Raw genomic sequence first — 14,968 nt, 5'->3', positions numbered from 1 at the left:
ATTTTTCTGAGCAACAGTGTTGCAGTTCCCCTGAGACGTTGGTGAGGGAAGAAGGGAGGCAGGGTTCGAGCAGGCTGGCTGAAAGCAGGAGCTCAGTTTTCTCAGTGCTGTGTTAATGCAATTAACATGTACATTGCAGTGAAGGTAGTCTACGTACAGTTGTTGATGCTTTAAAATGAATTATCGTCTGTAGTTTTACAGCTAAAAATGCAAAAGGTGAGGAGAAAGCATGTACTGCAGTCCCTCTGTCTCGAGAGGCGCAGGAGGGTGAGGGATGTCCTGGCAAAGCAGCCCAAGAAGTGCCATTGTCCCTCTCTGCATTTGCAGGGTGCACAGGAAGCTTCTGGGGGACAGAGGCTTTTCTCAGCCCCGTGCTGTAGGCTGTGCTGAGCACGGGGGGAGCCTGCAAGGAAATGCAGGGCAGTACATTGATAAAAGTTTCTGTCTCTTAGAAGAGACTGCACCAATTGCTGTACCTTGCATGTGTTCTTCATGTTTTACTGCTTGCTCTTTTATCCTTGTTCCCTTTTAATGACTGAAAGCCTCAAATGTGAAGTTGGTGCCAAAGCAGGGCTTGGAAAACTGGCTTTTTCTTTTCCATTGTCACTGTGAGTTCAAGGAACAATTGCCATCTTACTTACTGCATAGTTTTCCTTAAGAATTTATTAAAACTTGTCAGTATAGTATTAGACTGGTAAAGGTTATTTTCAGGTTGAAATGTCCCACCTAGCCCCGTGATGGCAAATTTGATCATTAGATGATTTTCTGTTTGCTTATTTATATTGAGATGTATTACTGATTGTTTAAAACCATTGGTTTGACTTCAAGAATGTAACTCCATTTCATGACTACCAGCAAGCTTCCATAGTCCTGCTGGCATGACACTTTTCTTACCTGCCAGTGGAAACCTTACTTGAACTATCTGGGAGACAGAAAATGGTCAGAATTTAAATTTTCTGCCATTATTGTTTTTATATATGTCTAGACACTTCAGGGCACTCTTGCAGGATGTATTAGCATAGCTAAAATATGGCAGACAGGTCAACTTGTCTGAAAGCATGAATGAAACCTATTATTAGAGGGGAAAAAATGCTGGGTTAGTATAACCTCTGCCCGTGGGGCTCTTGTTATAAAATAACATGGGAGCAACCGGATGCTCCTCCGTGAAAAGCCACTTATTGAGTGAATTCAACATGAAGAAAAATATTCTTTGTTGCTTCTGATGATGGCCATTGCTCCTTGAGCTGAATCGGCTCGAGGGAGCCAGGACTGGCAGGTGCCCTCTGGAGCAATTGTTTCTCTTCCCTGCCCATCCTTGGTATGTGGCAGTGGACATGTGGTGGCAAGCACTGGGTCTTGTCTGGAGCTTCCCACCAGAGAGACTAAATGGGATTAAATGTTTGTGAAGATGATTTTTAGCCATTTGTGCAGCTGAAGTCTGCAGGTTGGTTCCCACATACCTCAGAGAGGGCATGGGAAGAGTCAGAGCTGGGTAGTGATGATGCTTCCCTTCTGGGATAGAGCTGGGTGAGAGCTGCTTTTCAGCAGTGTTGGGTTAGTCAATATAAAATTAAAGCTTTTAAATACCCTCTGAGAAGGACACTGATATTAAAAAAAATTACAAAACTGGGAGCCTTCTTGGTACAATGACATGTGCACACAGCAGACCAGCAGACAATGCCAGCACTGCTTGACAACTAACTCTGAGGAATCTAACAAAATCCATTTTAATACAGAACAAATACTCCTGAAGTTTTTTCCCAGAGATTTTTTATATTTGATTGATAAAACGAAGATTCAGTGAAAGAAGGATGAAACAAGTTGCTGAACTCAAATGAAAATTCATACCAGACCAAGCTTGGCTGAGCACTAGGGAAGCTTGAAGGTGCTCATACCATTTACAACTGTATTTAAATTGTGGGCACCTTGTTCAAGAAGCTGCAAAACCCTACATTTCTCTGTTGAGGGCATTTAATTATTTTTCATTTTTCCTTTGGAAATACTTCCCTACCTTAAAATAAGCAGAGTATCCTTGCCAAAGATCTTTCAGCCTCTTTAGAATAGGGCATTTAGATTACTGGGGACAAAGTGAGTGTCTTGAATGCTCTGTGTCAAGGCACGAACAAATGGCACAGAAACAGTAGTACAGTACAGAGTGAAACCTGACAACTTGGTGTTAAAGGAAAGGAATGCTACTGTATGGTTCGATTGTGATCAACTTATCTTCAAGTGGGTTTATTAGCAATTTAATGGAATATTGGTTATTCAAGAGCCATAATAGCCCTGGTTGAAATGTCCCTTCTGCACGGTTTTCCCATACCCTGTGGAATGAGCAGAATGTGACAGTTGAGCTTTCAACAGGCTTCATGAATTTTAAATACTTTTCAGCTGTAAAATGGGGCACATGGCGTTTGGTCAACGATGGACAAGGAGCTGGCAGCCGCTGAGGGTATTATGGGATATTGAGTGTCTGGGAGATAATGAATGCTTGGCTTATCCAGGTGCATTCTTGGCCTGCTGTACATGTCCAGACAGAATGGAATATATTTCTCTGTCCAACATTTAACAATTGATCATTTTGTAATTGTAAGCAGAAAGTATTTAGAGCATTACTTTCTCAGCATGCCTGTGTACGACTTAAATTTCATGTCATCATCTTTATCTGGAAAAATCTTCTGTGTTTTTCTGTAACAATGCATTCATGATACTTAAACTTTTCCACTGATGTTATGCTTAGTGGATCTTAGAGAGTCTATTCTTCTAGTGACTTTAAATCTCCATCTTTTTTAAGCATCTTTTTTTCCCCCCTTGAATTTTTTAAACCTGACTGAAATTATTTCTGCTTGCTGTGGGTTGAAATTTCAGCCTAACTTTTTGTAGCAAGTGAGCTGGTTGCTGGCTCCTGCTTTATGGGAAATAGTGTCCTTGCATTTTAAAAGCTAAATGGTGAAAGAGAGGAAGGAGAAACCCAAATCCAGGGATGTTTTACTCCTGGTGAGCTGTGTAAAGTTGTTCTTATGCGCTTCAGTTCTGCTTAGATATTAAAACACAACATGTTCAAAGGACAACCAGATTGTGTTTTTAACTGTATGTACCTGGAAGAGGAGGCTGCGGCTTGAATTTCTGAGACCAGTCAGATTGGAGCTCCCCTCTTGCTTGATCAAGAAGCTTTTCTAGGACAAGAAACCCTAGAAACCACCTCTTATTCTGGTTTTCCTACATGTGCCAGTCCCAGCTTTTTCTCTGTTTCCCCTTGCCGGTAAATCCCTGGTGTGGTACTGTGCTCACCCCAGTCTCAGTCACTCTCTTGGGGCAGAGGCCACTCTTCACCAGGTACCTCTGCACATCCCTTGAGACTGTTTCAGTAGTAGGGCAGTAAGTGACTTTGGATCCGTAATTAGCAGTGCGTGGGCAGTAACGAATGGGATCATTATCTCAGTGGCCCTTTCTGAACTCCATGGTTCATAAACCCCTGAAACTCTGCCAGAAACTGCACCTGCTTGGTGCAAGCTTTGGTTAAGCATGAAACTGTCTCAGAGCTGCAATCCAGAAGCATTCGCATGGGATCTGTGTGTATCAGGAGAAACTAACAAGTTGTCTGCTCCTTGAGAATACAGTTCAGGAGTCCCTTGTATTCCTTCTTGTCCCTCCTGTGACCTTGTTTGATGAAAAATGGTTGAGGCTTGAGGACAAGCTGTGCTGTCTGTGTGCTGGTTGGTGTTGTGACCCAGCCCCTGAGCCACTAGAGGCTGATTGATGCTTCTGTGTAACTGCCCCACCATCTGGGTAAGGGCCTGGCCTTGGACCTCCATGTTGGCAGAGTGGCAGGCTATGATCAGCTGAAATGCCAAAAGATCTTTTTCTGGGTACTGTGATGTTCAGCCCATGTTTAGTGAAGTCATGCTCGGATTACTCAGAGCTGTGCAGTCCAGATGTGATTTGTGTGGGTGTCTTGGGGGCACCATATCCACCTGTGACATCCAGGAGCGTGCTGCTGAGCAGCTGGTGGTCCACTTTGGGACCAGGCTACTGCTGGTCTTTACCTCTTCTCCCCTTCTCAAAAGAGGCAGTGAGATGGGCACAAAGGCCCTGTGTGGGTAAAAAGGGAGATTGCTTGCCAGAGCAAACCTGTCAACTGACAGAAGTGGAAATGGCAGGTACAGAATGTCCTTACCAGGGTGTGCTGGTGGCTGTTTGTAGGACAGAGCTAACCTTTTTTGTCTTGCTCTTAACACACTCTTGCTGCATGACCTTCAGTGAATAGCAGTTCTGGAGTCTTGCTCTGCTCTTTTCGCAATGAGCTTTGAAGAGCCAGGGCCCTTTCTGGTATCAACACTGGGAGCATGAGTTGGAAACTCTGCCACAACCTACATCCCACAAATTTCATCAGTGTGAACAAGGGTGTGCATCTGACCTGCTTAAAGCAAGAAAACAGCCAGGATTGGGTTTTTCTTCTCAAAACCCCTCAAAACTCTTACAGCACTGCTTCATTTCCTTTGAAACCTGTGCAAGTCCAGAAGGGCAGTGCTTATCATCAAAAGGAGACAGACTTCCCTCGTGTCCAAACAGAGCAGATTCAGGCAGGCAAGAACCTGGATTGTGACCAACATTGGTATCTGGTTTTCAAAACCGAAGTCTACCCTTTCCTGGCCCTGAATTTGTCCATCTCTATTTATAGCCTTTACTGAGAGCCTTGCTGAAAAATGTATTATATATTGACAGTGGCACTTTGTGAACTCCGAGCTAATGGCTCCAGGAATAATCACCTTTGAGATTATTATAGTCTAACTTCTGCATATGTTAGGTCTGACATTTGCTTTGCACAGCTATGAATGCCTGTTTAAAACACAATGAAGTAAAGTCTGAAATGCAGTATTTGTGATTTAACAAGCTGGAGAAAGAGGTGGTAGATGTAAACTTTCAGGAGACAGTGCAGTAGTGTGCCTTGGACTGAGAGCCCTTTTTGTTAAAACTGCGGTTGGTCTCTGGAGAGCTGAGCTGTGAGCACAGGGAGCTGAGCTCTGCTAGCGCAGAAACCTCATTTCATCTCTGCATCATGGGATGGTCTTCTGCCCTCTGAATCTCTGCATCCTTTCCTTTAAGGAAGGGCTGGAGGCACCTTTCCCCTTTCACCATGAGCTTGGAGACAAAGGCAGATGGGTCATTGCAGTCATTAGAAGATGCCGGATTTGATAGCATCCACAACTTCTGCCAAGCCCCAGCTGTGCCCCTGCCCTTGGGGCATTTTGGGAGCCTGAGTGGCGCCTCACCCGTGGCCCCACCACCCAGGGGAAAAGCTGCCCCGCTCTTGGCAGGTGTGAGATGGTGGCTTGTGAAATCATTTCTCTGTTTCCACTGTCTTTTGAAAAGATAATTTCCTTCTTACTGTCAATAACATAAATCCCGTAATATGGTTAGTGCACAGGAGACCAGTAAATAATTTAGGAAGCAGCCTATGTTTAGAGTGCATCAAGTACTAATATAGAGAAGGAAAAAATCCCTGCACATCAGTTACAGTAATTGGTGGAAGGCACCAGTCCGAAGGGTAATGAGCTCCGTTTTTAAAGCACGAGGAAATTAGATTTTTATAAATGTCAAACGCAGTTATTGTCCTCCTTCCTTGAAACAGAGCTGAGCTGGCTGGAGCCCATTGTCTCTCAATCAGCTCTGCTATGGATTAGACACATCCCGTCTCACACCAGGAATGTGCTTATTAGAAAAATATCGCTACACAAAGCATACAAGCTTTAACACTCAACCCATGTACTAATGGATACATGTACAATGAAACCCAATATCACGTTACAAACCTTAAGCTGACCTGAGATAATAAGATACAGAAATCTGAAAGGATACAGATGAGTGCTCTCTTTGTGTGCAACAATTCTGACTACCTGGGATTTTAGTTTTCAAATAAAGGAGATAAAGTGAGGGAAGGTGACTTTTCCTCTTGGCTGCTTATGAAAAAAGCAAGCAGTGTAAGTCTTCTTCGTAAGGACAATGCTTGTAATCAGGTAGTGTCCAAATATTCTGTGTATTTTACTGGTGTCTCCTGGGTAACTGTGGTTTTACAGAGGACTTTTCTATCCACTGTTTTTTAGGTCTTTCCCAGGAGAAAAGCAAAAGGTGATTATTTGTTTATACATCAAAGCTACCTCTGTGAATTAGTCTTTCATTCATAATGAATGAAAATGTCTCCAATATGTGTTAAGACACCATACTTCAGAAAATGGCTATCAGTTATTTGGAGAGAGGAAAGTGTCAGCAGAATAGAGGGCTTTGTAAAACCAACCCTCTTTCCTACATCCCTTTTTTAAACATCTTACTTGAGGATAACAATCACCTGTCCATCCTTAGCTTGAGATTGTATCTTGTTCCTTCTCTGTAGGAGCTCTGGTAGAAAGTAGCACACTCATTTCGTGATGTGAGAAGGTTCAATGATGGAGCCAAGCTTTAGATTCCCTTTTGCAGTGATGAGATGCAGATTCAATCTAGTTGTGTGGACTTCACCCCATGCTATCCCAACTCTGAATGCTGCATATGCTGTTTCCAAGGCGGTTGTACTGTGTCAAACATGTTCCATGGACAAGCTGTGTTGGAGACCCAGCTCAGGACTGCTGCAGGATGGCTTTAGAGGTGGTGTGGTGGGGATCGTGCGAGTCTGTGCTGTCCCCTCCACAGGAAATTCAGCAGAGGGGCTGTTCAGTCCTAGTTTGTTTTTCTGGAATCCTTTATTTACAAATGTGCTTCTTTATGTTTTGTTTTGTGGTTTTTGGTTTTTTTTTCAGTTGCCTTTTCAATAATGTCAGGTTTTCCCTCCAGTCTTCTTCATCTCAGCTTGTGCTTTCTTTAGTTTCTGCTTGAACTGATTGGTTTCTGGTGTTGCCTGTAGGAAAAAGAAGAGTAACTTGAGATTTCTATTTTATACAAGCAAGGGATACTGAAAGATATTCCTAGCATGCATGCATCAGCAGATGTGTGAACGGCACTTCTCAAACCTAAAACTCTTGAGAATTTCTACTGGTTGCTTAAAGTCCTTACAAAACAGCATTATATAGCTTGAATCCATTAACACCCATCACGGAAAAGTGATCCAGCTATTTATATGGCAATCTTTTTACTTATTTAAATTTGGTTTTATTAGCTAAAATGAACCCAACTGTTGGAGGAAAACAACATGAGGATGTTACAAGTACCTTTAAAGTCTAGGAGACCATGAAGCAATTTAAACTAGTTTTCTGTGATTTTGGACAACTTTTAGTTTGATAACTTTCCTTAATGTCTGTGCTACAGCTGCATCAACCTCTGTAAATTAAGTAAAGAAACAATTCAAGACATCTCTGATGTAGCTTAGTAGTTAAATGGTAATCAGCAGCTGGTGATTAAAACATCCATGTGACTCAAATCACAAATCCAAAGTCAGCATTTACATTCCACTAGCCTCATTAGCTAGGCACTTTAGTTAATTGGTACTCTAGTGCAAGTGTTATTAGTTGGCCTTCTGGGCCAGGGATGCGAAGCGCTGCCCCTCCCTGCCTGCCCCTCCCTGGGGAGCTCTGTGCTGCCCTTGCTCGCTGCAGTGCTCTCAGCAGCAAGCATGGTTTGCAATGCTCAGGTAAAAGCAGGTTTGCACCTGCTAAAGGGAGCTCATGCCCACATTAGTGACTGGCGTGTGTTTCTCTCATCACAACTGCTGCCCATCCCTGGCCCCGACTTTCATCACAATTGTTGCACATTCCTGATCTTCAGGAAGCCTTGAGGCTTGAGCCTTCACTACATGAGGCACCTTCACACGGTGTCTGCAGGCTGCCCAGATTTTACACCTCTGCTCTCTCAGGTGCTGTTCTGTGGTCCAGAGAAGCTTCTGTGCCTCCCCATGGAAAGGGGGTATGGTCGTCCTGTGCCACAGTAACATCCACAGCTCTGCTGATGCTCCTGCTTCTGGAGACATGGTCAGGGAGGAGGGCAGGAGTGGTGGGGGAGCAGGTGCATGGCAGGGGCAGCCACTGGCTTGCAATCCTCTCCGAGCCCAGACAGCTTCTGCTGGGAGCACCTGCTCAGCAGCACATCTCCTGAAAGGGCTTTGTCTTTTTGGTGTTCTAGCTTTGGAACCTGCTGCAGGCTGTAGATTAACTGCAAGCAGCAGGCTGGGTGAACTTATTTTTTTTTTTGTCATTTGGCCTTCTGCCTTAAATAATCCCATCTGATAGTTTTATTTATTTATTCTAACTGCCTGTGACTGGTGTCCCAATTGGGAGTTGCCTGTCTGCCTCATGTCAGCACAAAAAAGTGAATCTGTGTTCTTGGAATGGAACCCTGTTTTTATCATGCTGCCATCTCCATTACTCCATATTAAACAATTGGGGTTTTTTCTTTGGAATCTATTGATTCTTATGCATGTAGCACCTGTGCAGTAAAATCCACTGGGCTTCACAGACAAAAGAAATCATTCTGCTATTAGCATATGGATGTTATGAAATATTGTCATGTTTGTACAACAGCAGTTTTCCAATATTACCTCAGCTGTTCCCCATTTATTTTTAAAACACCGCATGGGTCCAATCCTCATTATAAACTTAATTTTAAAGAATGCTGGGGGTAAAGCAACCAGACTAAGAAAGATGAAGCCTTTCTACTAAGCCTGGAGACTCTTGAGTGCCAGGTTTCTGCCTGAAGTCATTTTAGCATCAGGTGAAAAACAGAGGAACAAAGAGGAAGTGTTAATTGGAAAAGGCATGCTGTAGGCTCATTCCAGGCTGCATGCCAAGACCTTAGATGGTCTTTTGTGTGTGGCGGATGAATCCCTTGCTATCAGAAACCATACAGTTCTGATACAGTTCTGAGTTGCAGTATAACCCATCGGAGCTCTGCAGGCGGCACAAAGGTCTGCCTCCATCCTTCTTAAGTATAAACTGAGGCACCTACTTTAACAGGGTGCTTGTCCTGGGTTTTTTCTCTGAAGTGACTGGAGAGTGAGAAGATGCTAGAGAAGAGGAGAAAACTCCAGAGAGCAGATCAGGCTTGGATAAGGTGCTGCCCCCAGTGTATCCCATGCAGACCTACATCACCTGTCCTGACAGCCCATGGGGACCTGCCCTTTCCTTTTGAGCCCGGGCTTCAGGATTAACGGGATCACTCACAAGTGCCACATTGCTGAGTCGTGGGAAAGGTAGCTTAGGTGGATCATGTCTGGCTCCTTCCTTATTCCCTAAAGCCAACACTGCTCTTAGGAAAGTGTGTCAGCCAAACCGTGTGCTGCTCTTGCACTGAGGCTGCCACAGCGAGCGTGAAGGACCTGTCATATGTCCTTCCTCTGCTGTGGCAGGTGTAGTTTGGCAGAGCCTAGGAGTAGGACTGCTAGAATTACTTCTGTTGTAGAGTGCTGTAAGACCAGTATGGTGTCACCTGTTTTAGCTTCCTCTGTTTTTTTCTAGAAATGCTTCATTTAGCACTTTAAATAGATAAGTGACCCATGGGACATGCAAAAATATAAAAGGAATTCACTGTGCTTCCCATGTTTATTAATGCTTTCTGGGCACCTTTAGTTAACCATGGTGAGGTAGTTTCACTGAGCATGAAGATGCTGCCATGTGGGATCAAGTTCACAGGTTTCTGTGGATGTCATTTTTATTGACATTCCACAAGTTATAGGTTTATGCTTTTGGTGTGTGTGGTTAGTTGAGTGTAGGTCCTTCTTTTGTCTTACAAGGCACCACCGTGATGTTGTTTGAACATAGTAAATGTTGGTCTCTCTTCTGGATGGCCAGTGATATGAGCCTCTATGGAAACAGATTCTGCTTTAGGCATCCTCAGCAGCCCTTACTGGGAAAGAAGGAACCTACTGAAGCTGCATTCCCTGCTCCTAGTGCAGGCTTCTTTCAGCAGGGAACAGGCTCCAACTTCCAGCTGTGTGTGTGGCTCTCTATAGCAAGCAGGAAGCCCCACAATGTATAGACATGAAGTGTCTTGTAATTCTGAAGCAAGGTAACTCAAACATGCAAGGAGAACTAGTGCCTAGTAAAGTTGCGAAGCCATAAGGAGTTTGAATGTTTACTGACTAGGGGATCTTTTTTTCCCTGCTGACTGAAGAGAGGCTTGTGGTAGAGCTGCCACCTCCATGTCTGGCAGAACCACCTCTTGTGTCTGAGCAGAGTGGAAGGAATGAACGTCACTCCTCTGCTGGTGCTTCTTCTGGCGCAGATCCAAAGGACAGGATTTGGAAGAGGATATTAAGGATATTACTGTCCAGAGCGACCGGACTTAACATGTGCCTTAGACCCCTTGTCTGTCCCTCCTGAATGCTGCAAGGCTCCTGTGCAGACGAGAGCCTGATCGCTGGCACGTGCCAACCCATCCCCTCAGACCACAGAGCTCTCTGAAGATGGGTGGGGAATTGTGATGGGCAGGGCCACAAAGGACCCTGCCATCCGTCTTGCTAAAGGTGCATGAAAAGGCTTTAATTCTTATTAATTATACGTATTTCTGGCGGGTTTTTAAAAAATTTTTCAACAGTACAATATTTCCTTACTAACTTTCTTTTAAATAGGTTGAAGCCATGAAGAGAGTACTAGAAAGCCTCAACCTTAATATAGTTGAGATGGTGGATGAAAATGCAACCTTGGATGGTGGAGACGTCTTATTTACAGGTATAATGGTAGTGAATTTGCTGTTTGCATGTTCTGACTGCCTTAAAGACTGCATGTTATGCTGTCTGATACCAGCACAATAACATGTCATTCCTGTGGTTCGCTAAATTGGTTGTTTACTAAATGTCACAAAAGGTAGCTGAGAGATGAGTTCTCAGTGCAGTCCTCAATGTCCTGCCTAATCCCTGAACAAATGGAGTAGCAGTACACACACTACAAAGAACAGCACTGTGCATACAGATTTTATTTTAGCTTGTAAAGTGCCAATAAGAAAAAATGTTTTCAGTAGTCAGCTGTCTGGGGTTGTTTCATATTTCTTATTACAAGCAGCTAACATTCACCAGACTCATTTTCAGGACTTATAAAAGCTTCATGCAGACAATTGTCACTAGTTCAATGAATTAAATGCAAAAAAAATGCATTTTTAGTTCATCAAGGATGTGGTGGAGCTGCCTGTCAGATGTCATGAGCCAGACACCTTACATGCATGGTTGAGTTCAAAGATGAAGATACTGCCTGTGTTTTTTATGTCATTAAACCCGTTAGGCATTTTCTCACATCGGCTGCACACAGGGTCGCTCCCTGCCCGTGCTGAATAAGGCTGTTTGTTTTGATCAGCATCACAGTAGAGTGGTTGCTTGCCTTAGTGCAGCACAGGGAAAGAAGGGTCTCCTGTAGAGGCAGACCAGGAAGGGAGGCTTTTCTAAGGCAGTGCAGAGCCAGCACTGATTTTTCTCTGGTGCTGGAGGATGATGATGACAGCAGATCTGCCTTGAGACCAGAGGAAATCTCAAAGGGAGAGGGAAATGGTCAATCAGTGGTGTTGTAATCCAGCCCAGCTGTTGTCTTTCCTGACCCAATGACCAGTGCAGAGATTTAGAAGAGGAAGCTATTTATGCTTCTGGTTAAATGTGTCTTCTGGAAAAAGATTAATTGCTTTAGATTATCAGATCACAATTGCAGGTTGCATTCTTTTATGCTGAATTTTCAGTTTAGCTACTCAGCTTGAGAAAAGAGATATAGAACATGAAAATCCGTGAAAGTTTGCTTCAGAATACCTCTAAAGCTAGTCTGCTTTTTCATTCCAGGCAGAGAATTTTTCGTAGGTCTTTCCAGGCGGACAAATCAACGTGGTGCAGAAATTCTGGCTGACACATTTAAGGTTTGTAGATTCCTTCATGCCACAGGAAATACAAGCTGTCATTCACTGAGCTAATTGTACAATTGTACTGGCCAAGATGTTTGTCATACTCATGTACTTTATTTAAGACCTAATTTAAAAAACCCCAAAGGTACAAGTTGCTGAAAAGGTTTGATCCTGTAAAGTGATAAATGCTGAAGCTGGATCTGAAATGTGAGATTGCTGCATAAAAATCAGTTGGATAGTGGGAGGTTGTTATTTTTTGAGAGCACATAAACACTCACGTTCTTCATGTCCTCTTGTATCAGACCTGTGTTCTTATTGCTGGTCCCTGGAGAGGTTTTATGCACCTGCTGTTTAATTAAACATTTTAATGTATTTCTTTATGGTTGCAACAATAGTAGTATTTGAAACATGTTCTGGTTTTTATGCCAGTCTCCAGACAAGACAAGCTGGTCGAGAGGAGAGTGTCATACTTAAACAGTTGACACTGTGCCCTGGGGTTGGTAATTTGCAGAGAGTAAAATTAATTATGGAATGTCTCCATATAACTATGGAACTGGGACACTTTAAAGATATTTATAGCACCCTTCTTAACTCCCATACAGGATTATGCTGTCTCCACAGTCCCTGTTCATGATTCTTTGCATCTGAAGAGCTTTTGCAGCATGGCTGGACCAAACTTGATTGCTATTGGATCAAGTGAAGCTGCACAGAAAGCCCTCAAGGTAAAGCACCTAAGAAAATCTTCTAAGTAGCATATCTCTTTCTGGTCTTTTAAAAATATCTACTTAAGGATGCTGGGATTTTAAAATACATATAGATCAGTGAAAGAGGAAGCAACAGCTACGTGTTAGGGTCTCCTGTTTGTGCAAACCATAGAGAATGTCTATATCAGGCAAGAGAGTGGTGATGTTGATTTAACTTAAGTTATCTTAAGGAAATAAACAGAATATACAGGTTATTATTTACAGCTTTGTAGACTAAAAATCTGATAATTTGGTGTTAAAAGGGAGGAAGGAGATATAGTCAGACCAGGGAAGATATTTACTTCAGATGTTGCCTTCGGGAAACCTGCTTTTTAGAATTCATGGAGGGGAAGTAAAAGTCCTGTCATGAAGGAGGAGGGAGAGTCCCTACACTTGTATAGAGTGTTTATAAACATGAGCAAAATTCAACTACAATACTGGTTGCTCACTGCTGCAATTTGAATTTGAGCCAGGGCTAATCTGGGAACTCATCAGTTTGATTAAGCCCTTCTTCACAGTTTGCCTAATCATGTTGCAGTGCATCAATTTAGCTGTTGTAATCAGAAACATTTTTTTGTCTAACTTGATCAAATATTGCAGGTAGCTAACCATCAAATAAACACCAGCATTAATCAAGGTAAAGTAATAAGCATATACATTTTTAAAAGAACATGATAATTAGCAAGATAATCTAGCAGTCTCTGATTGTTGGTGGATATATTTTCAAAAATAAATTAACTCTATCAGTTTTCAGTGTGTTTCTCTGCACTGGACATTTAGCAGCACATTTGCACGTGTCTGAGGATAATGTTTGCTCACACCATGCCAGCTGAGGTGAGGGAGTGTGGGCTGGAGCAGGGTTTTGTCCCATAGCACACGCTCTTCTCATGCTGCTAGAGAGCTGACAGGTCACATCAGGCAGCCATGTCACAGCAGCACACGGAGTTACCCAGAACATGTTCCAGTGAGTGGAATCTGACTGTTTCTCAAGGAGTCTAAATCTCTTTGGAGAAATTATTGGCAAACAAATAGGTAAATTGCCTGTCTTAGGAATGATGGCATTTGCAGTGCTGCTGATCACCAGCTTCCCCTAACATTTGAATTCTTGCTTTTTGACAATATATTTGAATTTGTTTATTTGTCACCAAAGCAAAAAAAAAAATCAGTTGGCAATCTGTTTCTTGGAGTCTTGTGGAAATGCAAGTGCAAGAGGATCTTGGAGGCACTGATACTTGGAATTAAAAGCTGCTCCTTGGATTTCAGCAGAGCAACTGAGCTGTAGCAGTGCTGTCAGCTGTTCTCCTGTTACCCAGCAGAGTCTGTGGCAGTACAGTCCCCTGAGCTTCTGCTGAGTCTGTTGCCTGGCACAGCCCAGCATGCCACCCCTTTGTTGTAATAGCTTGTTATTTTAAACCCCTCCTTCGTGTTGCCATTTTTCATGACTGGAAACACAATTGTACAAGTAAGATGATTGAGTTGTCTTTAACCATCTCTGGTAATTGAGTTGTTTTCGCATGTCATGTTAGGCAGCTGCTACATCACGTTATGCTAACATTTTACATTTAAAACAGGATTTATCTGCTTACAATCTTGTTTAAAATAGAGATTTTTCTTGATTGTTCTTACTGGTGCAACTTATGTATCTTTACAATACTTTAAAAATAGAAAAAGAAATTGCATCTGGTGTTCACATACGGCCAAGTGCAATTGATTGTGAGTTCAGTGCAGTATGTGTAATGTAAAGCACTGCAAGTGAGCTGGGAAATGAATCCACAGAGTTTAGGATAATAGACGACATGCTAGAAGCAGATAATAAATCAGAAATGACATTTTAACCATTAAATCCTCTTCAGGTTTTGGCAAGTGTAGTGTATTTATTTGGACTGCAGCTGAGAAGTGCCACTTGAGGAAACTCGGTGAAAGAAAGAGACAGATTAAGTGCAGAAAGTACTGGGGCCTCTGGTGACTATCACATCTGAAACTTTAACTTCCCTCTGCTGTTTTCAGCATGCATTTAATTCCTTCTTGTAGTTAACCTGTTTATAATTCTGTACATTTAATTCCACATTTGAACATTAGCCATGGCTGTTGAGGCGATGAGGCCTGGCATTATGTTTCAGTTCCCTCAGTGAGGCCAGAATTTCCTATCAACATCTCACCTTTGGGCTCTGATCGTGCACTGGCGGTTGCTGACCTTTACTGTGAACGTGCATGAGGATAGATTTGGGCTGTGGCAGTGCCAGTCCCAGTGTAGGGAGTTGATGTGGCAGTGCTGCAGGTGAGCGCTGAACCACTTTGTCCTCAACAAGGGACACGGCCATGGGGTCTTGCTGGGACAGCAGAAGAGCAGGAACTGACCCAGGACATAATCCAGTTCAGGTTCCAGCAGCAAGGGCAAAAGCTAGGCAAGGTGACAACGGGAACTGTGACAC

General features: G+C 43.1%; 1 protein-coding gene across 1 annotated transcript in view; it reads left to right on the top strand.

The window, feature by feature from the left end:
• DDAH1 (dimethylarginine dimethylaminohydrolase 1) overlaps window positions 1-14,968 on the top strand; it is a 57,393-nt gene that overhangs the window by 29,556 nt on the left and 12,869 nt on the right. Inside the window, exons 2-4 of the mRNA XM_040073399.1 lie at window positions 10,547-10,646; window positions 11,735-11,808; window positions 12,396-12,515. Coding sequence (XP_039929333.1) covers window positions 10,547-10,646; window positions 11,735-11,808; window positions 12,396-12,515 — 294 coding nt within the window. The remainder of the gene's footprint in view (window positions 1-10,546; window positions 10,647-11,734; window positions 11,809-12,395; window positions 12,516-14,968) is intronic.

The sequence above is a fragment of the Hirundo rustica genome, chromosome 9, assembly GCF_015227805.2.
Source record: "Hirundo rustica isolate bHirRus1 chromosome 9, bHirRus1.pri.v3, whole genome shotgun sequence".
Classification (NCBI taxonomy): domain Eukaryota; kingdom Metazoa; phylum Chordata; class Aves; order Passeriformes; family Hirundinidae; genus Hirundo; species Hirundo rustica.
This window is presented reverse-complemented; position numbering and strand designations above follow the sequence as displayed.